Below are 22,879 nucleotides of genomic sequence, written 5' to 3'. Positions count from 1 at the left end.
TTTATTGTTTCCTAAATTATTGTATACAATTTGAAAATATTAAAACATTTTGTAATTATTTAAAAAGTTAAATATTTTTGACAACTGAACATGTCTTTATATCCACTAGTGTGACAATTTATGTATCATTTATAAATCTTCATTTTTAACCAAAATTTCTTTATTTTAAGAAAATATATGTTAAAAATGTCACATCCATGAAAAAATTAAAGTTAAAAAATGTGAAATTTTTTTTAAGGAACTGCTTTATCAGGGGCCATAACATTACACGCAAAAGGAGATGACAATTGAGCTCTTGTATCCTTAAGTCTCTGGCGTGTGAGGATTAACATTATATAAAGTTCAATGATACACTATCTATTGCACTTTTTTGGATTTTGACAAGGTGAGGTTAAGGTGCTTATGGAAAGAATGGTCCTAATAGAATTATTAAATGCTCCCATCATAAGAATATTATAGGCTTAGGTGATAAGAGGGAAATAAAAGAGTGAGACATGTATAGGGCCGTATCGATCATATATGTGAGCCTGTTATGAATAATATATTACTAAGAGTTCTATAATATGGAAAATTAAAAATGTGAAACTCACAGTGATATATTTCACATTCAAAAAACATATACATAGATATTAACAGATTAACATATGTTGTATATGCTGCTTTAACACAGTAGCAACAGTTCTCCATCAAGCTGCAATACACAACAGCCGCAACAGTAGCTCTCCAGCTCTCCATCAGATGCTACAATAACAGAGCAACAACATGACTATCCACATGATGCAAAAAATAAGGATTAATGAAATCATCCACAGTTGATGAATTGAGGAAGTAGTAGGGAAGAAGATGAATTGGTGGAAGCCATGAAAGCTTCAAGAATGCTTCAAGAAGAAACAAGATACAAATGAAATGCGGAAAGAACTCAAAATTGCTCTGATACCATGTTGAAATTATGAAAGAATTTCAATTGCATTCATACTTAAAAAGTAAATTACAACATGTATATATGCAATAATTCAACAACTAAATTAACAACCGAAGAATAAAAACTAATAACTCAATAACAATGCTTGAACTAAACATTAACTGCTGCTGCTAACTTTGTTACAACAAATTTAACTATCTAATGCTACCTCTTATGAAGAGATGATCTGTTGTTGCCCTGTTATTGCAGCATCTGATGGAGAGCTGCTACTGCTGTGTATTGTAGCCTGAAGGATAACTATTGTTGTTGTTGTTGTGTTAAAGCAACATATACAACATCTATTCTTCTTCGGTTTGCATGGGGGTGCTGCAATTCAATGGTTGTTGCATGGATCACAAATTCATTGTCTAAGGACATTACATCCAGTGTCATGTTCTCTGATAATGCAAGAAAAATTTCGCTGGATCTGCAACAACGTTCTTCCAGGAGTAGTGCACCATGGGTCTATCAACTGAAGAAGTCAATCTCATATCGTTCTCAAGGGCAATTACCCTCACTCAGTATTACAGTCAATTGAAGACTCTTTGGGATAAGCTTTAGACTTTGTGCCTTACTTCTTGTTGCTCTTTTTCACCATCCTATTCTTGTGGAGCACTTAAGAAAGTGTTTGAGTGTGAGCAATTCGACTATACTATTCAATTTCTTATGGGATTAAATGATTCCTTCTCAGCAATACGAGGTCAATTGTTAATGATGGATCCTCTTCCTACCATTAACAAGGCATTTTCTCTGCTACTTCAAGATGAAGGTCAATGACAGCTTACTTCAGTTTCAGCTCCGATTTTTTATTTTGCTGCCATGGTTACAACTGTTAAACTACCATAAACTACTACAAAGCCTTTTAGGAAAGACGAGCTTGTATGCTCTCATTGTAGAATTTTAGGCCATACTATTGCCAAATGCTAAAAATTCTTCTGCAAATCAGGTTATCTCAGATATTCCTTCCTTACCTTTTACTCAAGAATAGTGTACTCAATTATTGGCTCTTCTTCAGCCTTCACCTCCATCATCTTCAGCTTTGGTGGCCTCTACTGTTCCAACTGGTAGCTCTTTTTTAAACTCAATGCATATGACATGTATATATTCTTCAACTTCATCTTCTATTTTTGTTTCCAATTGTTCTTTTTCTTTTTCTTCTTCCACTTCTTGGATAATAAACATGGGTGCAAGTTATCACATGGTTAGTAATGTTCATCTCTTAACTTTCATTACTTTTTTCTGTAAAAGCCTCTGTTAATTTGCCAAATGGAACTGTTTGTCTCTCATCTTCTTTAGTTTTACATGATGTTCTTTGCATTCCCTCTTTCAAATTCAATCTTATTTTTGCTAGTAAACTATCATCCTTACTAGCATGTTGTCTAATTTTTTCTTCATTTTTTGTTTCATTCAGGACCTGTGGTTGTGGAAGACGATTGGACTGGGCAGACTATCTAATGGCCTCTATCATCTGCTTCCTTTTTCAAATGATAGTTGTTCTACAACACATACTATCAATACCTCTTCTTCTTCAAATAACGCACATCAATTGTTTGATCTTTGGCATCAACGACTAGGTCATCTCTTTTCTGAACGATTGTATTTGCTACATGACTGTATTTCATTTCCTACTTCAACTAATCATACTTGTAATGTTTTTCCACTTGCAAAACAACATAGACTTCCATTTCATCATAGTCAATTTGTATCCACTTTTATTTTTCATTTGATTCATGTGGACATTTGGGGTCCATTTGCAACTCCTTCATTACAAGGCTTTCATTATTTTTTGTCTATTGTTGATGATTATTCCAGATGCACATGGATTTTTCTTATGAAATCAAAATTTAAGACTCGTATGTTACTTCATTCATTTTTTGCTTTAGTTAACAATCAATTTCAGACCACTGTTAAGATCATTAGAACTGATAATGGTCCAAAATTCAATATGACTAATTTCTATCACTCAAATGCCATTATCCATAAAAAATCATGTGCTAGTACTCCTCAACAAAATTTTGTTTGGGAACGAAAACGCCAACATTTGCTTAATGTTGCAAGAGTAATTCGTTTTCAAGCTCATCTCCCATTACCTTTCTAGTCTGACTGTATTTTAGCAGTTGCCTTTATCATCAATCGCACACCTACTCCTCTCTTATCAAATAAAACCCCTTATGAAATTTTATTTGGCAAACCTCCTGTTTATTCTCACATATGGGTCATTGGTGCACTTTGTTTTTGTTGACTTTTTGAGTCCTATCTCATTTTTGATAATGATAAATACAAGGTATTTAATGTTTACTGATTTTGTGTGCATGATCAAATTGGAAAAATCATATAGCGACACATAGTGGCTTGAAGAAAAAGAAGACCCAAAGTATCCAATTTCTTTATAATTCATATTCAATTCATTGGATCTATAATAATTAATTATCGATCTATAATAATATACATATCATGCATGTAGGAACTACAAGCTCAAAGGCCTTAGAACGACTTTAGGTCCCTACACATCACTTGGAAATTGAGAGACCTTAGACACTCCAGGTTTTTTAGGCTAAGTTAAAATGCTTAAAACCTTAGAAAAGACCCTAGATCCTTGCACTTGTACTTAGGTTAGTCCTCATTATCACATATACTATTAGGGGAGACAATTGAATTGAAGCAGGACTTGAAGGACTAAAATTATAGGGCTTCGGGTGACCGAACCTTGGTGTTCAAAACACCTCAGTCAACCAAACCATTGAATGGTCAAAAAGTTGACCTGACTTCAGGCGACCGAACTCAAAATGAACTGAGTGTCCATGACCGACCAAACTCAAGTCCTTACTTTTTTCACTAACTCAGGTGCCTGAACTTCACGTTTAAAATGCCCCCAGACAACTGAATGTTCAAGTTCGGCAGACCGAACTTGAGATCAGGTGACCGAACCTCAAACAGATTGGAAAATCGTCTTGGTTAGCAAACTGAACCCTCATTCAAACACCTGAACTTCAAAATTTACTTTTTCTGTTGTGTCTGTTCGGGCGACCGAACCTTGACTTAGTCAACTAAAACTCTAGGGTCGACTTAAATTTTACCACGGTCAATTGGGATTAAACTGGGTTAATTTTCTTAAACTCATTTAAAATAATTTTAATTCTTTCCTATGTATCCCCAATGGTTATAATTTAGGCCTTTTCTATAAATATGGGTTCACTTGCAAATTTAAGACAAGATTAGGGGATTTGATTAGCCAAAATTTTCTCTAAATTTTTTAGAGCCCCTCTTCATACTCAAAGCCAAAATACTCGCCCATTGCCATTCCTTTGCCAAATCTAGCTTGTTAAGAGTATCTTTGAGTGATTCTAAATTGTGCCACTTGCTAAAACTCTCATTATGTTGATTGTGTATATGATTTTTTGATTGAGAGTTTAGCTAAAGATTTTCCCCCTGGTTTAACTAATAAACTCATTTTGCATTGAAAACTTTTAGCTAATGAGTCTTTACATCATTATTGCAAGACTCATTAAGCTTTTGTTTTGATTGTGCAAAAATTATTTTGACAAGCTTATACTACAAATATCTCTTGTGCTAGATTTTTGAGAAAATCATTTTTGAGATATTTTGATTACATTTGTTGGATATCTTTGAAACCATACTTGTGATTGAGATACTTTGATATATTGTTTCAAAGAATGTTTAAAAATACACTCTTGTAATTGATTGCCTATAGATATTAGATTGAGTGTTATTACACATCGTTACACTGAGTTTATAGTTCTTATCTTGTTGATGTGCATTGATTATACTGAACTAAATTTTTGTACAAATATGCTTGTGTTAGAAGCACTTTTCATTGTATGAAAAAGTTTATCTGATTGTATTCCAGGTGTGGCCTGAGGGGGTGTTGATCCAACCTATAAGGATCGGTAGGGCCTTTTCCGCCCCTATAAAGAGAGTGTATAAAGGTTGAGGTCAACCCTAGAAATTTAACCTGGTTGTAACCGGTTAAGTGAGTAATAGTGGTAATTCTCGGGCTTGCAAGCTGAGGCGGGGACGTAGGCAGTATTGGCTGAACCCCGATAAAATATCGTGTGTGCACTTTATAATTCTGCTTTATATTCCTGCACGTGTATGTTATATTCAATATATTGTGAATGTTGTGCATGATTTAATTTTCACATATTATCTGTGCAATTGGTATATGCTTAGAAAGACTTTAGATTGTGAAATATTGTTGTTGGATTAGTTAAACCTAGGAAGAATTTTTAAATACCCAATTCACTCCCCTCTTGCGAATACACCAATTCTAACAATTTTTCTACTACTCTTCCTTTCAATCGTCATAAATTTTATGCTTATTCTTGTCGTTGTATATTTCTTGGCTATCCATTCAGCATCAAAGGTTACAAACTGTTTGATTTACAATCCCATCAAATCTTTGTTTCTTGTGATGTTATTTTCCATGAAAATGAATTTCCTTTTGCTTCTTTATCTTCAAATTTCTTATGAAACCATCATTTTATGATGTTGTTTAGCCTACTCCTCAAATAGATTCTTCTTTTGATATTCCTATTTTTTCATCAAACACTTCATCTTCATCAACCAGCATGCCCTCATCTTCTCCTCTCTCATTTGATCTTCTTTCTCACTCTAATTCTCTTCCTCTTCAACGTACAACACACCTCAGACATACACCTTCTTATCTTCGTGACTATCACTGTTCCTTGACCAGCAATTTTACCTCAGTCCCTTCTCATCTTTACAGCTCAAACCTTTCATCCATAGGTAATTTGTATCCTTTATCTACTGTTTTATCATACCGTAATCTTTCTTCAGCCTATCGTTCTTTTGTATTGAATGTATTTGTTCATACTAAACCACAATATTATCATCAAGCTGTTCAAATTGCTAAATGGCGTGATGCCATGGCCAAGGAGATACATGCACTTGAGGAAAACCAAACTTGGTCACTTACTTCATTACCTCCTGGTCACAAACCCATTGGCTGCAAGTGGGTATATCGTATTAAGTACAATTCAAATGGTTCCATCAAACGATATAAGGCTCGATTAGTAGCTAAAGGCTACACTCAACAAGAAGGCATTGATTATTTTGAAACTTTCTCTCTGATTGCTAAAATGGTCTCCATACGTTGTCTATTAGCTATTGCTGCAACTAAAAATTGGTTTGTTCATCAGCTCGATGTCAACAATGCCTTCTTACATGGTGATTTATCAAAGGAAGTCTATATGAAACTTCCCCTTGGTTATGGACAAAGGGGGCGATTGATTTGGTTTGTAGACTTCATAAGAGTCTTTATGGTTTGAAGCAGGCCTCATTGCAATGGTTTTCTAAGCTTGCTGCTACTTTACTTGCTTATGGATTTTATTAGTCTGATTCATGTCTTTTTATTCAGATTTTTGCTTCAGTTTTCATTGCCCTTCTGGTATATGTCAATGATATTATAATTGCCAGTTCTAGTATTGATTCTATCACTGCCATTAAACAATTTCTTCACTTGGCTTTTTAGATCAAGGATCTTGGTTGCTCACGATATTTTTTGGGGCTTGAAGTTGCTCGTTCTTCCAAGGGATTTTTTCTTTGCCAATGCAAATATACATTGGATGTTCTACAAGATGCTCATTTTCTTGGTTCTAAGCCTGTATCTTTTCCTATGACTCAATATCTTAACCTTTCTCGGTTTGAGGGTGATTTGATTTTAGATCCTTTACAATATCGTCATCTTATTGGAAGATTGTTATATCTCGCAATTACTAGATCTAACCTTACTTTCTCTGTACAAACTCTTGCTCAGTTCATGGATACCCCATGGTTACCTCATCTTCATGCTGCTCATCATGTGCTTCGATATCTTAAATCTTCTTTTGGACAAGGTCTTTTCTTTCTTGCTCATTCATCCCTCAAACTTACTAGCTTTACTAATTCAGACTAGGCTAGTTGTTCTGATTCTCGCTGATCAGTTATTGGGTTTTGTATCTTCCTTGGTAACTTACTTGTTTCATGGCGATCTAAGAAACAAGCTACTATCTCTCAGTCTTCTGTTGAAGTTGAATACCATGCTATGACAACTACTACTCGTGAATTAACTTGGCTTGTCACCTTGCTTAATGATCATGGTTTTTCGATGTCTTTGCCTATTTCTTTGTTATGTGATAATCAAGTTGCTATGCACATTGCCCCTAACCCTGTTTTTCATGAAAGGATGAAACATATAGACATTGATTGTCACTTGGCCAAGCTGGGTTTCTCCACATTCTTCATGTTTCCACTCATCACCAGTTAGCAGATATTTTTATAGAGGCATTAGGATTTGATGCTTTTCATCATCTTTTGTGCAAGATGGATGTGTTGAATGTTTATTCATCATCTCCATTTTGAGGGGGTGTATTAACAGATTAACAAATGTTGTATATGCTGCTTTAACACAGCAGCAATAGCAACAATTCTTTATCAGGCTAAAATATGCAGTAGCAGCAGTAGCTCTCCAACTCTCCATCAGATGCTGCAATAACAAAACAACAACAAATCATCTCTTCACAAACAGTAGCATTAGTTAGTTAAATTAGTTGTAATAGAGTTAGTAGCAGCAGTTAATGTTTAGTTCAAGCGTGTTGTTATTAAGTTGTTATTTTTTATTCTTCGATTGTTAATTCAGTTGTTGAATTATTATATATATAGCTGTTGTAATTTACTTTTCAAGTATGAATGCAATTGAAATTCTTTCATAATTTCAACAATAGATAAGTAGGAGGATAGCCCTTCTATAATTTCTCCTACAATGAAGCTCAGGTTGTGCAGATGCAACATAAATCACAAAAAGTGGTGTTCTTTTTATTTTACTTTGTTTACTAATCTAGCACGTTGTTATTGGTTAAGCATATGCTGAGCTTTTTTAGGGTACAGAATCAAATGATAAAAAAGAATCAATTTTCTTTATCTGCAATACTCTTTGCTTCCAACGCACACCAAGCCATGCATGCCAAAAAAAGGGCGAGGAAGTTTGGGACCCCTGCAAAGCTTTAAGCTCAGAAAGCAACTAAAAGTAGAGAGAGAGAGAGAGAGAGAGAGAGAGAAGGTATACCCATTACCCAGCAGATGAGAGTTGCTCTGCACAGGACATCCCAATGAAGCCAAGGAATCTTCATCCAAACCCCAAACTCCATTGACTTGAACCACATGGCAATCAATCTCCCTTTCCAGGTATTCCCTTCATTAACCCACCCATCCATCCTTCTCTTCTTCTTCTTCCTTTACCCACCATTTATATATATATAACAAGAAGAACATGCAACGAAGAAGACGACATAGATCGAGAGAACTTCGCTCTTTAAACAAAAAACAGGAAGCCATTGATTCTCTAGCCACAAATGGCAGCATGTAATTACTCAAACAATGAAGGCACGTCCTCACAAATTGTGTTCTTCGACGTTGAAACAACAGTACCCAACAGAGCCAGACAAAGGTTCTGGGTACTAGAGTTCGGCGCAATCGTAGTTTGCCCCCGAAATCTGGTTGAGCTCGAGAGCTTCTGCACCCTGATAAGGCCTGCGGGGGACTTGTCCCCCGTTGCCTTGAGGTCGAGCCGTCGCGACGGCATCACCCGCGACGCTGTCACGACCGCACCAGTCTTCGAGGAGGTTGCTGATCGGATATACAGCATTCTCAACGGTAGAATATGGGCAGGGCATAATATCCAGAGATTTGATTGTGTTCGTATCAAGGAAGCCTTTACAGAGATCGGCCGGCCGGCTCCGGTCCCGGCTGCCGTGATTGATTCGCTTGGGGTCTTATCCCGTAAGTTTGGCAGAAGAGCTGGGAACATGAAGGTACATTGTGAAAATTGTTGTGATGAATAAAAATTTCCCTTTCAATGCAACATTCAGATTACTATGCGATGACACATGCAAGTTAAAATTAAATTTCATCCTTTCAAAGTAAAGGGTACTGCATATATAAATGTCCCTACATCAAATGATTTCTGCAATATCCGGAGTTAATTTTTGGCGATAGATGAATGAACCAATGATAGGGTGATGGGGATTTGAGACATGTCTAAATGATCAATTGAGGATTAAAATTTGTGTAGCAGAGGCTTAAATTGCGTTGGTTGCTTATAGTAGTAGCACTGTATGGAACTTAACAAAAGCCAGAGAAAGGAAAGAAATATATAATAGCTAGAATTTAATTTTTTTTTTAATCTTGTTTGAACTAATAGTATAAGATCCTTCATCATGTTTGGTCCATTTACATTTACAATTCAGCACAACATTAATGTAGCTTACCAGCTCTGGTTCCAACTTATTTTAAATAGATGGCAACATTGGGTGCTTACTTTGGGCTTGGCCAGCAGAAGCATAGGTATCAAATCTCTCTAACTACGGTTGTACAAGCATTCTTGAATCATATATATAAAGTGTAATAAAGACCTCCATGCATATATGTTCTTCTTTGTGAATGCCTAAAACAGAAGCCTAGACGATGTTCGGATGAATCTGGAAGTTCTGAAGCATTGTGCAACTGTGCTGCTCTTGGTACATAATTACTAAATCCCTTCTACGTATATATAAAACAGCTAGCTAGCTTCTAAACTCCCCAATTACTAATTTAATCCTAATGATGGATCAATCTATCTCACTGAATATTTACATATTTTGCTCTTAATTATATATAAATGCATGTTAATTATTATTAGGAATCAAGCCTTCCGAGTCTGTTGAATGGCAATTGGCAGCTGGGCAATCCCACGGTCGTAACAAGAAGCAGAAGCAAGGGGAAATGGCAGAAATCAGAAGAAAGCTGCAGGCGTAAATCTCCCCCAACTTCACTTGGATACAGGAAAGCAGTAGCTCCCTATGCCAGAGAATTAAAGTCTGGAAAAGGTTCCTCTTTCATTTGCTCTTTTCTTCTTCTATTAGTTTTCTGTTCCTTTCTTTTCTTTTCTTTTTTTCTTTTCTCTCCTCTTCCTCCCCAAGAAGTATATAGTGCATAATATGGTTCAATATTTCATATGCAGAATCAATTAACCACTGCATAATAATGATGATGGTTTTGTTTTGTTCTTTTTCATGTTTTTCAAAGAAAGCACATATGAGAGAAAGAGAGATCAAGGATATTGTATTATGTAAAGCTCAAGAGGAGAAGCCCGCCCTGATGAACAACTTGCTCAATAAATCTTATTCTCTACCACGACAGTGAGAACTCCTGGTCTGGTCTGTTGCATCTGCAGATGCTTAATTAACCAACTCTCCCACCTGCAGGCCTTGTGCTCCATTGGAAGACAGTACTGGAAGTTAAACCAGCAGATGAACACAAAACGAAAGACTTCATTGAAGGGAATTGAACCATTTTAATGTGAAATGATTCAAGCAAATTAAGCTGCTCCTGTTCAAGCAAAGCTGGAGAATTAATGAGATCATATATATCTGTTCATCAACAAGGCTGGCTAGCTAGCTAGAGCCGCTCTCTCTAAAATGGAATGGGCCTTTGAGACACAAAATCACAATCGGATAAAACTATGGCACCGGCGGCAACAAAAATTAATGACTCACTTGCAGAAAGGAATATCCAGGGAGGGAATACCATTCCCTCATGCCCATGTATATACATATGGCTGCTGCCTTTTCATACAAAGATGAACAATTCATTAATATAAATACCAATGATTTTACATTAATGCGCCCGCCATGTGTGAATAATATGCAATCGTTTAATTTGTTTTCATTAAATTGATTTATTCTTGTTGCTGAACGAAAAGTTAAATGACCTTTGAAGTGTTCTCGGGTCACGATCACCTGAAAAAAAGAAAATACTAACGGATTAAAGAACTCGGGGTGTACTCTGGGGGATTGCTCTAATGCCTAAGTAAGAGATTTGCTTGAGAGGTTTTATGCAACAGTAACGTAATAGGTTGGAATGAGGTGTTTTACCTCTTCATGGTGTCCTTTTTTTTTTTTTTTTTATATTGGTGAGGTTTGACCCTAGGTGATATGCTATTTATGAGCGTATTATGGCGCTTGGCGTGAATCACTGTAATCTTTATGGTCATTACAGCATTGGCATGAATTGACTGAACAATTGACTTGGGTGGTTTCGTAACCACCCTCATCAATGTAGCGCCTTAATTTTCTGTTGATTTATAGTAGGTGTTGATTTGACAACTGATTTTCGTAATAATGATATATTTGGGGTATATCGGTTGCCCCCCCTTTCAGGTTTCGAATATTTGAAGCTTGTTTCCAAAGTTCTAAAGTAATCTCTCTTTTTTTCTTTTTTCTTTGTTTTTTTTTCTGAACTAGAGCCATCCTTATAGTTGCCAAGCTGCCACTTCGGCGTGTCGAGCCTGTGAGTTCAGGCGCCTGAACCTATACTGACCTGAAAATTACAAAGTTTTCTGAAATTTCAGGTGACTGACCGCGAGACTTCAGGTGCCTGAATACTGTTAATGATCATTTTTTTAAAAAGTTTTTAAATTCAAATTCGTATTTCTTGTACTCCAAACTTTCTATAAACTTGGGAAACACTCCAAGTCACTTGGGGAACATGAAATAGACTTGATTTCTCATCCATAAATAACCCCCCCAAGGCTAAGGATTAATTACAAAAAGAAAATACAGCAAACAAACTTTCTTGCTCTCAAATCTCCCAATTCTCTCAAAGCTCTCTTGTGCAATCAATTTCTAAGTTTCATACAGAGATTCACTATAAATTTATCAAGAAAATTCCGAGTCTACTCTTAATTCTTTCAACCTAGAAAGAAGGCTTACGGTGATATCTTCTTAAGCTTCATATTTCCATATTGTGAATTTGATTGGAGTATATAGATTTAACTTGTACTAATCAGCTCTTTGTATGAGCATTTTTTGTACACATCTATTTGATTTATATCTTGTAGATATTGACGGTTCAAGTTATTTGGATCATTGGCTAAGCGAGGGGATATGGCTTAGAGAGGCTGGCTCTAGCCTAATTGAAAGAGTGACCGAACGAGGATATATCGTTTGGAGATGCGAGCTCTAGCCTACTGAAAATGTGTGTAAACAGTGTTGTTTCGCTCGGTAAAGGAACTAGTTTTAGTAAATCCTTTGGTGGTTTGCCAAAGGCGAGGACGTAGGCTGGGTATAGGTCGAACCTCGTAAAAATCCCGGTCTCACTCTCTCTTTCCCTTATTCTTTATTTTCAGCACATATAAATTGTGTGGATGATTTAAATTCGTAAATCATATATACTACGTATATTTGGGAATCAAGTAAACTTAAAGTCTAATTTCGATTTGGGATTGCAGAAACTAAAAGGGAGTACGTTGGTTAAACCATACTTTTCGGAAGCCATAAGGGAGTACGTTACTTGATTAATACCCAAAGATAAATTAACTAAGAGTTTATTGGAAATCTTAATTTTGGGAAGAGTGTGAATGTAGAGACCCGAACCTTCAAATAAGCAGGGTTCGTTAACGAAGGTCACCTTCGTCGACGAGGTCCCTATAGTTCCTCGTCGACGAAATTCAAAGCCTCATCGAAGAGTGAATACCGAGGGGTTTTAAGAAGTTCTCGGGAAATCCTCGTCGACGAAGCCACCACCTCGTCAACGAAGTTGACTCAATCAATGACGCTTTAAAGGTGTTCTTGAGGTTGCTTAGAGGTTAAGAATTCATAAAATATCTCTCTCTCTCTCTCTCTCTCTCTCTCTCTCTCTCTCCACCACCAAGCTCTCTCTCTCTCTCTCTCTCTCTCTCTCTCTCTCTAAGATTCTTCGCCGTTCGTTGTCCGTTTCTAAAAACGGAGGGTATTGCGTGGATCAGAAGAGAAAACTCTACAATTCTAGCGGATCAGATCATCGTTTCGGAGATTTTCGAGTTTTCTCAAAAATCGAGGTTGGGATCTGATCTTAGTTTTGATTGGATATTTGGATGGTAGTAGAAAATATAGTAAGATTATATTCTGTGGTTTTAGGTTTCTGGGATCCCGGGTGGTCGGTTTAGACCGTGTTCATACGAAGTTTCATTTCAAGTATAAGGTAAGGGGAATTTGATTACAACAATATTTTTGGAAAAACTAAACCGCTAAAAAGCTAATTTATATTTATATGTATGATTTAACTGTTTATTTGCTAAATTCTATCGAGTAGAAATGTCGGTTTTACGATTTTACGATTTTTGGTAAAAACGAGGATTTTGGCATACGATCTCTAAACTTTACAAAAATCACTTATTTGCATTTAAACTATAGTAGAAGATGCTTAAATCTATTATTTTTCATTTAAATGAAGTTTATTGAACTTTTTATCATTTAGCAGATTTTTAGATTAAACTCGTGTGAAATATGTTGAAGCGGAAATGTATGAATTTTCTATACTATTGATATAGATTATGGGAACGGAGTTCCAATTTGTTATATTGAGTATATGGAAAGAAGAAGCCGGTGATACACCGAGCTGTATTTGTGAAAAGGGGTAAACCGAGTGGATAGGCGACAGTTTGAACCCCATATGATTAATTGAGTTTGTGAAACTACTGGAATTGTACAGGTTACTATATTTTTCTATAAATTGTATATATGATAAATGGAACCACAGCTTGCTACTAAAGGAGTTGAAAGATACTCCAGTAATAAGGGTTGAAAGATACTTCAAATGGCAGGGAATATTCCTTAGCTGGAAGGGTACAGTGCAACCACTCGTGTTTAAAATCAATGTGGGTACATAGATGGTCGGCTAGCAGGTGTAATGAAACCACTGGTGAATTAATAAACCAGATAGGGGCAGTCGGACTATATATAGATACTTGACATATGCCTGCACGAACAGGGCATTGTTGAAGATATCAGTGCACAACCCGTGCCACAGGGTAAATAGGCAATACATGTATGACAAGATGGTAGTTGTTCTAATAATCATATGCATGATTTAAATACTTGATGTGCAGATAAATGTCATATGATACAGTATTATAGACAAATATTTCAAACGTATGAGTTTGTATGAAAATGTGCATATATGTAGTCACACACTGTTGTAACACTTTCTTCCTTACTGAGAGGTGTCTCACCCTATTATACAACTCATTTTTTCCAGGTTCATCAGGACGTCGGTCCTAGTAGAAAAAGGGTCTGGAAGAGATTAATTTTGGTTAGCTTACGTAAGCATTTGGATCTTGTATTAAACTTAGGTGAAGTTCCTTTTTGGAGGGTTGTAATAACAAGATTTATTCTAAGTTCGAATTTATGTAAATTGTGGATGTATTAGTAAGCTCTGGTATAAATCTAGTAGAAATCCCAATGAATGTTTATATTTTTCCGCAACATTTACATTATTATTATGTATGAGTTACACCCGTATGTCCCTGTTTAGGGCAGGTTGTCTATGTATCTGGAATAGGTACAGGTATTATATATGAGTGAGTGACACTTGGGTCCGTATAAAGGGCTGGGTCGTCACAGTGAATGTTTTGTTGAAAATTACTTTGAGAAAACTAACTCATTATCAAAAGGATTGTATTAACAATAAGATTGCACACAAGTTGAAAAAGCTGAGAATTTTCATTAAGTTGCAATGTATATCTTGATTGAATGTTTTTTATTGGTTTGGATAATGTGGTTAATTGAAAGGTTGATTGGTTACTTAATTGTTTAAGTATTTGTGTTGTGGTTGTGGATTGAATTTTTTTTTAAATATTTATTGTGTATTTGATAAAAAAAATAGGAAAACAAGAATTCATTAAAAAGATTTAAATAAGGTTAAGGATTCTAAAAGAGAAGTAAAAGAAAATTTTAAAACCCAATTCACCCCCCCCTTGGGACTACATCTTATTTTTCAATTGGTATTACAGCGGGGTTATAACAAATCCTAACTAGTTATAGAAAGATCTACATGACACACATAGGAGTAGCTCCCTTTGGAGAGGGTCAATCCTCAACTAGGCCACCCATCTTTTGTAGTTTAAATTATACATTTTGGAAACAAATGATAAGAATATATCTTCAAACTATGAATTGGAAAGCTTGGGAGGTTGTTATGGATGGAGATCTAATTCCTACTTAAACTAGTAGATGGAAAACAAGTCCCTAAAGTGAAAAATGGTATGACATACTTGGATCATAAGATGCTGCAAGTTAATTCTAGTGCTATGAATGTTTTGTATTGTAATTTAGATGCTAATGAATTTAATAGAGTAATGACTTGCAAAACGGCTAAGGAAATATGGGATAAGCTAGAAGTCACTTACGAATGCACTATAGACGTTAGGAATAATAGGATTGATATGCTTACAAGAGAATATGAAGCTTTTAAGATGAACCCAGATGAATCTATAACTAGCATGTACACTAGGTTCACTCACATAATAAATTTCCTAAATGTCTTAGGAAAAATCTACACTACTTAAAGATGATAAGGAAAATTCTTAGAGAGCTACCACAGATATGGGAACCAAAAGCCACTGCAAAAACTGAAGGAAGAAACCTTAAAAAAACTTCCCTAAATGAACTTATAGGTTCTTTACTTACATATGAAATGACAAGGATTGAAAGAAGTGGAAAAACTAAAGCCTAAGAATCTATAGCCTTCAAAGCTTCAAACTCTAATAGAGAAGAAGAAATGGATGAAGATGAAGTAGCCTTCATATCTAAGAAGGTAGCGAAAATTATAAGAAGGAAAAATAAATTCAAAAGAAAATTCAAATCTGAATCAAATGAAGAAGAAGAAGAAGAAATTAGCAAAAAGAAATCAAAAAATAAAACTCCTACCCGTTATAATTGTAACAAAATTGGACATATAAAGTCAGAAGGTCCATTACTAAAAAAAGAGTCTAAGAAAAACAAAAAGGCCATGAAAGCTACTTCTTGGGATAATACAAATAGTTTGGAATATAAATCAAGTAACCAAGAGGTTGCTTACACTTGCTTTATGGCATGAGATGACAAGGGAAGCTCTTCATCCAAATCGGTAAATGGTTGTAGTAGTGATGAATCAAATAATGAGAACATGTCATCTTATGAAGAACTTCAAAATAATTTATTCAAAGTACATAAGATGCTAATCAAAGTAACCAAACAAAACACATTATTGAAAAACAAAAATGACGGAATAATGAAAGAGCTGGAATCAAGTAAGATTGCTGAAAATGATAAAGATTCAAAACTCAAGAAAATAGAAAATAAGTATGATGCTGCAATAAAAGAATTAAAAGTTAAAAATCTTGTTGAAAAAGAAAAATGCTTGAAAATCAAGAAATTAGAAAGTAAGAATGAAAAGAAAATAGAAGACCTTCGATCCCTATCTTCTATAGAATATGAGAAGGATTTATATATTTCTGAATTAGAGGATAAAATATGAAAATTATCTCAAGAATTAAAGAATTCACTAAAGAAGGTTGATAACAAGATAGATATCGAGTTAAATGATCTCAAAAATCAAATTGAAAATAAAGAAAAGATCATTTACAACTTCACAAAAGGAAAAGAAAACTTTGACAAAATGATAGGCTCACAAAGGATGTCCCTAAACAAAGAAGACATTGAATTTAATGGGATTGAAAATAAAAAGAAAAAGAATCTTTACATAGGATATTTTTTAAAAGCATCCAAAGATTATGCTAGCACATTTTCTAATACCTACACTAACACCATATGCTACCTATGCAAGAAAAAGGGTCATATAAAGTTTGAATGTCCATTAAAGGGAATGGATGTAAGAATTAAACAAGTATGGAGAATAAAAGAAAAATCAAGTTTTATGAAACCTTCTGGACCCAAGAAAGAATGGGTACCTAGATAAAAGACCTTAAAAAAAATCTCAAATAATTTATTAGAAAAAATAAAAAGACAAATAACATTGTTTGCCAAAATCATAGGATGATTCATACAAGCTTAAAATAGAGAGTTTTAAAATTTGGAAAGAAAATTCATATGAAAGCAAAAATCAAGCATATTACTTGAATATTTTGATAAGAAACATTTTAAGAATGAGAGATACTTGAAGACAACTTGAGCAATATGACAAAGCAAATGAAAATAAAATACATGTTGTGCTAATTTGCTATATATACTACATGTGTGATCATGACTTGACTCTTATTAATAATGTATGGCTCATTATATTGCAAACTTGAGTATGATTATGAAGCTAAATCTTGATATAAGAAGTATGGAGTTTGAGCATAAGATTATTGAGCATGAGCATGAATCATGATATAAAATTAATTTTTGACTATGCATTCTAATAATGAATCAAGTGGATAAATTTGTCTTGTGTTGCTCTTTATATTGGTATCCATGAGCTATGAATAATATTTTTGATATCCATGAACTATGCATGATGTGATATTAGTTTTGGTATCTATAAAGTATTTTTGGTATCACATTTTAAAAATTTCAATTGATATCGCAAATTGATATTTAAAAATGATAAACATAATTGAACTCATGAACATGTTATAATATTGATGATAACATGACATTGGTATTTGATGATTGTGATAACATACAGGATATGAATCAATATATGAAGCATGAACAATAAACTTAAAAACATAATTGGTATCAAATCTGAATGTATTAAATTTAGGGAAAGTATTATGACTTATTGCTTGTATTATGTTTCTTCCCAAATTATTAAATTGGAATCATGGAATAAATAATTGGTATCATGAATTATTATGCATGCTGAAGTTCAAAGTACTATACTTTATATGGTTGCTCATAGCCTTAGTACTTAAAGTCTTACTCTTTTTGATTGATATCAAAAGGGGGAGAAGTTTTGGGCAAAAATTAACCATGATATTAAAAATTGAAAGCTTATTGAAATGATATATCAAAATGAGGAGAAATACTTGATATTGATTGATATTGATATTGAATAATGTGATGAGTATGATAGTAAAAGAGTTTTTGAAATTGATAATGATATTGTTAAGTTTGTCAATATAATGCTTATTGAAAAGGAGAGCCTTCTTAAGGCTTACTCAAATTTTTGTTTTTTATTTGTCATCATAAAAAAGGGAGAGATTGTTGGCCTTACAAGACTTAAAATCTTGTTTTAATGCTAACAAACAAATGGAACTTAACATTTTTGGTTGAGTGGTGATATTTCAGAACTCACAAGGATCATATATGTGAAAGTAAGGTCAAAGTGCTCACAAGGATCAAATGAAGCCTAAAAGAATCAAAACATGAATTTAAAGATGATATTTTAAAACTTGAAGAAAATGAGGACATGAATGATTTGTTGAAAGCCAAAGAAAAGTTAGAAGTCAAAAGAGCCAAAGAAAAGCAAAGTGAGAGAGCTCAAAGAAAGACAAAGCATGAAGACTTCAAGACTTGAAGGAATCCTAAGAAAGCTTTATGTAAGTACTTCATTTGATTTCAATTTGGATACAAGAAACTCTTAGGTTAATTTCTTGGATCTAGATACCTTTTAAAATACTTGGAAAATATTTTATAAGATGAAAAGATATTTCAAAAAGGTTAAAATTGTTTTTAGAATGAAAAGCACAAAAAAGAGGTTTTTCCAAATGTTATCATTTTTTCTACATCCATATTGAAGTGCATTTTTCTCTATAAAAAACTCTTTATTTTAAAACGTGTTAAACATGCAAGTTGTAGGATTTTCTCTTATCTTTCTTTTGACACTAAGAACACCTAATTTAGAGTTGTATAGAAAAAGTTATTACTAAAATACTGAAACGGGGTCGAAGTTGTTAGCAGACTGAACACTGTTCACGGAGGAACTTCAGAAGATTGAACAGCAAACTGAACAACCTCACGTGACTAACCCTATGAGTTCAGGAGCCTGAACCTGTATTGACTTTGAAAATTACATAGTTTTCTGAAACTTCAGGCGACTGACCCCGAGACTTCAGACACCTGAACAATGTTAACGGTCATATTCTTTTAAAGTTTTTAAATTCAAATTCGTATTTCTTATGCTCCAAACTTTCTATAAACTTGGAAAACACTCCAAGTCACTTGGGAAACACGAAATAGATTTGATTTTTCATCTATAAATAACCCCCCAAGGCTAAGGATTAATTACAAAAAGAAAATATAGCAAACAAGCTTTCTTGCTCTCAAATCTCCTAATTCTCTCAAAGCTCTCTTGTGCAAGCAATTTCAAAGTTTCACTACTGAGATTTGCTGTGAATTTATCAAGAAAAATCTAAGTCTACTCTTTATTCTTTCAACCTAGAAAGAAGGCATACGATGATATCTTCTTGAGCTTCATATTTCCATATTGTGAATTTGATTGAAGTATATAGATTTAACTTGTACTAATCAACTCTTTGTGTGAGCATTCTTTATACACATCTATTTGATTTATATCTTATAGATATTGATGGTTCAAGGTTATTTGGATCATTGGCTAAGCGAGGGGATATCGCTTAAAGAAGCGGGCTCTAGCCTAATTGAAGGAGTGACCAAACGAGGGTATATCGTTTGGAGAGGCAGGCTCTAGCCTACTGAAGGAGTGTGTAAACGGTGTTGTTTCACCTGGTAAAGGAACTAGTTTTAGTGAATCCTTTGGTGGTTTGCCAAAGGCGAAGATGTAGGCTTGGTATAAGTCAAACATCGTAAAAATCCCGGTCTCACTCTCTCTTTCCCTTATTCTTTATTTTCAACACATATAAATTGCGTGGATGATTTAAATTCGTAAATCATATATACTACGTATGTTTGGAAATCAAGTAAACTTAAAGTCTAATTTTGATTTGGGATTACGGAAACCAAAAAGGAGTACGTCAGTTAAACCATACTTTGTGCAAACCATAAGGGAGTACGTTACTTGGTTAACACTTAAAGATAAATTAACTAAGAGTTTATTTGAATTCTGAATTTTAGGAAGAGTATGAATGTTTTGTTGAAAATTACTTTGAGAAAGCTAACTCATTATCAAAAGGATTGCATTAACAATAGGGCTACACAAAAGTTGAAAAAGCTGATAATTTTCATTAAGTTGCAACGTATATTTTAAATGAATGTTTTTGATTGGTTTGGATAGTGTGGTTGATTGAAAGGTTGATTGGTTACTTAGTTGTTTAAGTATTTGTAATGTGATTGTGGATCGAATTTTGTTTTTGTTGACTCTACGAGGCCAATTTGGTTTTGATAATGATAAATCACTTGGTATTTGATCTGTGCATTAAGTTTTTGAACAGGAACTATATTAAGCATGCACGGAAGGATCACAAGTCATGGAAGTCATAAAGTAAAGCTAACAAATCTTGGCAAGATCCATGAAACTCAAAGAGTACGAGAATCAAAATGCAAGCGGCCAAGTTCAAGAACATCTTGGGAATGGGTATTTAGAACTCATGTACTTACCTTTTTGTATGATTTAATTTGAGACTCAACGTAACTTTGAATGATTTTAGGATTCATGCATTTCATGTACATCATTAGGGAACTTTCATGGACTTAGAAATGTTTTTAAAATCATGCAAAATTTTTTGTATAAAAGACCCAAGAAAAGGAGCAAAGCAGAACTTTAAACTAGAAAAAAAAAATTGAGAAAAAGGGGACTTTGGTAGCCTGAACTCCACCTCAGTCGCCTGAAGAATTTCTTCATGAGTCTGAATATTAAGTTCAGTAGCCTGAAGAATTAATGGGAAACATAGCAAGTTGGCCGAGGCTCTTCGGTCGCCTGAGCTTGCGACCTCAGGCGCCTGAACCCACTTCAGGAGCCTGAACTTCCCTTTTTATGTGCCTGACCCTGTATTCCAACTTGACTTTTCAAAGGCTTAAGGAACTTCCGTCGCCTGGGCTTTCAACCTCAAGCGCCTGAACATGCGGGAAATTTAAAAACTTGTTTTTTATTAAAAGAACTCGCGAGCTATTTCATTGATTCAACGGCTGAGATCAATCCTAAGGGTAAGATACTATATATACTGAATATCTAAATCCTAGGACTAAAAAAAAAAAAAGACACACAACAAGAGAAGAACACACCTTATTGCAAGAATATAGAGAAACTTGAACTGATTGTCTGCACTTCATTTTTCATTCATCTTCTTTGGGCAAATCTACTTCAGAAATGAAAGGGCATTCATTCACTCAATTGATTTTCATTCTAGTACTGAGGTTTGGTCATTCAAGTTATTATTTTCAACAACTTCTAATCTCATTCCTTGTTCTTGATTATCATTAGAAAAGTTTTGATCTTGAGTGTGCACATACGTATAAAAATTGGTTTTTGAAAAGATCATTACTTAAGAAAGTTTGTTAGCGTTTGGTGGATCAGTTTTTGATTCAAGTATATATATTGTTCATAGAGCTTCTTATTGGAAAATCTATTTTGATTAAAAGGTTGATCTTGAAAGTGCACATACATATACATATTTATTTTAATCAAGATCATTACTTGATTAAAGGTTGTGTTGTGATTGAATACTTGAAAGAAAACTTTGTATTGTTGATTGACTTAATATTTAAGACAGTTTTTATTAATAGGTTCAAATCAAATATATTTGGGCATCTTTACAAAGTAAACTAGAACCCTAATATACTCCAAAGTATTTTAAATATATCATTTTGTGGGAGTTTTGGTTTAAAAAAAAAAAGGTTTTGTGTGTTGAAGCATATCATACATAAAACGATTGTATCATTTTCATACATTCATGAGTTTCAAGTTATACTCACACGCTTTGATTTATACTCACACGCTTTTGTTAGAAGCATTTTTGAGTGTTATTTTTCAGATTCTATTGTATACACGGTTCGGTGTGTGAACCGATGCGTAAGGAGAGAGTTGTATCTCTTGTAAGCAGCGGAGTAGGAGGGAGTTGTGCCTCTTGTAAGTAGCAGATTGTAAGGGAAGCTCTGTCCTAATTTAAGGAGCAAGGATCTTGTGAATCCTTGAGTGGTTGCTCAAGGCAAGGACATAGGTCAAGTTGGCTGAACCTCGTAAAAACCGTGTTTATCTTCTCTCTTCCCTTTACTCTTTATTTTCAACATTGCATTTAAATTGTGTATATTGCATGTATAGGTTGGATAGTCTTACACATAAGTAGTTGAGTAACAAGAATTCATTGGTAAATATATAATAAGGGTTTAAGCGGTAATAAGTATTGAAGAATTTTTTAAACACCCAATTCACCCCTCCTCTTGGGATTACACCTAATTCAACATTTGGTATCAGAGCGGGTTTACATAGACTTGATGGTTGATTTGTAAAACGATCACATGGCACACATTGGTGTAACTCCATTCGGTGAGGGACACTCATCCACTAGATCACCCATTTTCTATGGTGTAAATTACACCTATTAGAAACGTAGGATGAGCATATATCTACTGAACGTAGATTGGAAGGTTTGGAAAATAGTGACTAAGGGAAATCACATTCCCATGAAAGTAATTGATAAGATTAATGTACCTAAAACTGAAGATGAATATACTGAAGAGGATTGGAAGTCAGTTCAATTCAATGCCACTTCCATGAACTTACTTTTCTGTGCATTAGATATCAATGAATTTAATAGGGTAATGACATGTAACTTAGCTAAAGAAATTTGAGAAAAATTAGAAGTTACATATGAAGGCACTAAGGAAGTCAAGGATAGTAGGATAGATATGCTCACTAGTGAATATAAAGTATTTAAAATGACGACTGATGAATCCATACAATCCATGTACACTAGATTCACACACATCATTAATTCTTTAAATGTTCTTGGAAAAACTTACCCTACTTATGAGTTGATCAGGAAAATACTCAGGGGATTACCTCCAGTGTGGGAAGCAAAAGCTACGGCAATAGCAAAAGGGAGAAATCTTAAGGAGATATCGGTGGACGAACTCATTGGATCGCTCATCACCTATGAGCTGGCAATAAACGAGAGGAAAAATGAGCAAAGCAAAACAAAGAAGGTCACTACACTTAAGGCATCATCAAGCTATTCAAGTGGAGAAGCGATTCCGAAACGGATGA

General features: G+C 34.4%; 1 protein-coding gene across 2 annotated transcripts; it reads left to right on the top strand.

Annotated features, from left to right (window-relative positions):
• The first annotated feature begins 7,892 nt into the window (after positions 1 to 7,892).
• On the top strand, positions 7,893 to 10,637 carry LOC131159194 (protein NEN4). Of its 2 annotated transcripts, XM_058113912.1 has the most exons (5): positions 7,893 to 8,790; positions 9,276 to 9,322; positions 9,432 to 9,495; positions 9,657 to 9,843; positions 10,043 to 10,637. In XM_058113912.1, exons 1-5 carry the CDS (start codon positions 8,332 to 8,334, stop codon positions 10,087 to 10,089), a joined length of 804 nt encoding a protein of 267 aa, XP_057969895.1. In that variant the 5' UTR covers positions 7,893 to 8,331; the 3' UTR covers positions 10,090 to 10,637. The 2 variants fall into 2 exon arrangements, with proteins under 2 accessions (XP_057969895.1, XP_057969894.1); XM_058113911.1 differs by having other exon boundaries at positions 7,937 to 8,790; positions 9,657 to 10,637.
• The last annotated feature ends 12,242 nt before the right edge of the window (positions 10,638 to 22,879 follow it).

Source organism: Malania oleifera, chromosome 7 (assembly GCF_029873635.1).
Source record: "Malania oleifera isolate guangnan ecotype guangnan chromosome 7, ASM2987363v1, whole genome shotgun sequence".
Classification (NCBI taxonomy): Eukaryota; Viridiplantae; Streptophyta; class Magnoliopsida; order Santalales; family Ximeniaceae; genus Malania; species Malania oleifera.
Note: the sequence above shows the minus strand (reverse complement) of the source record. Positions and strands in the feature narration are given on the sequence as shown.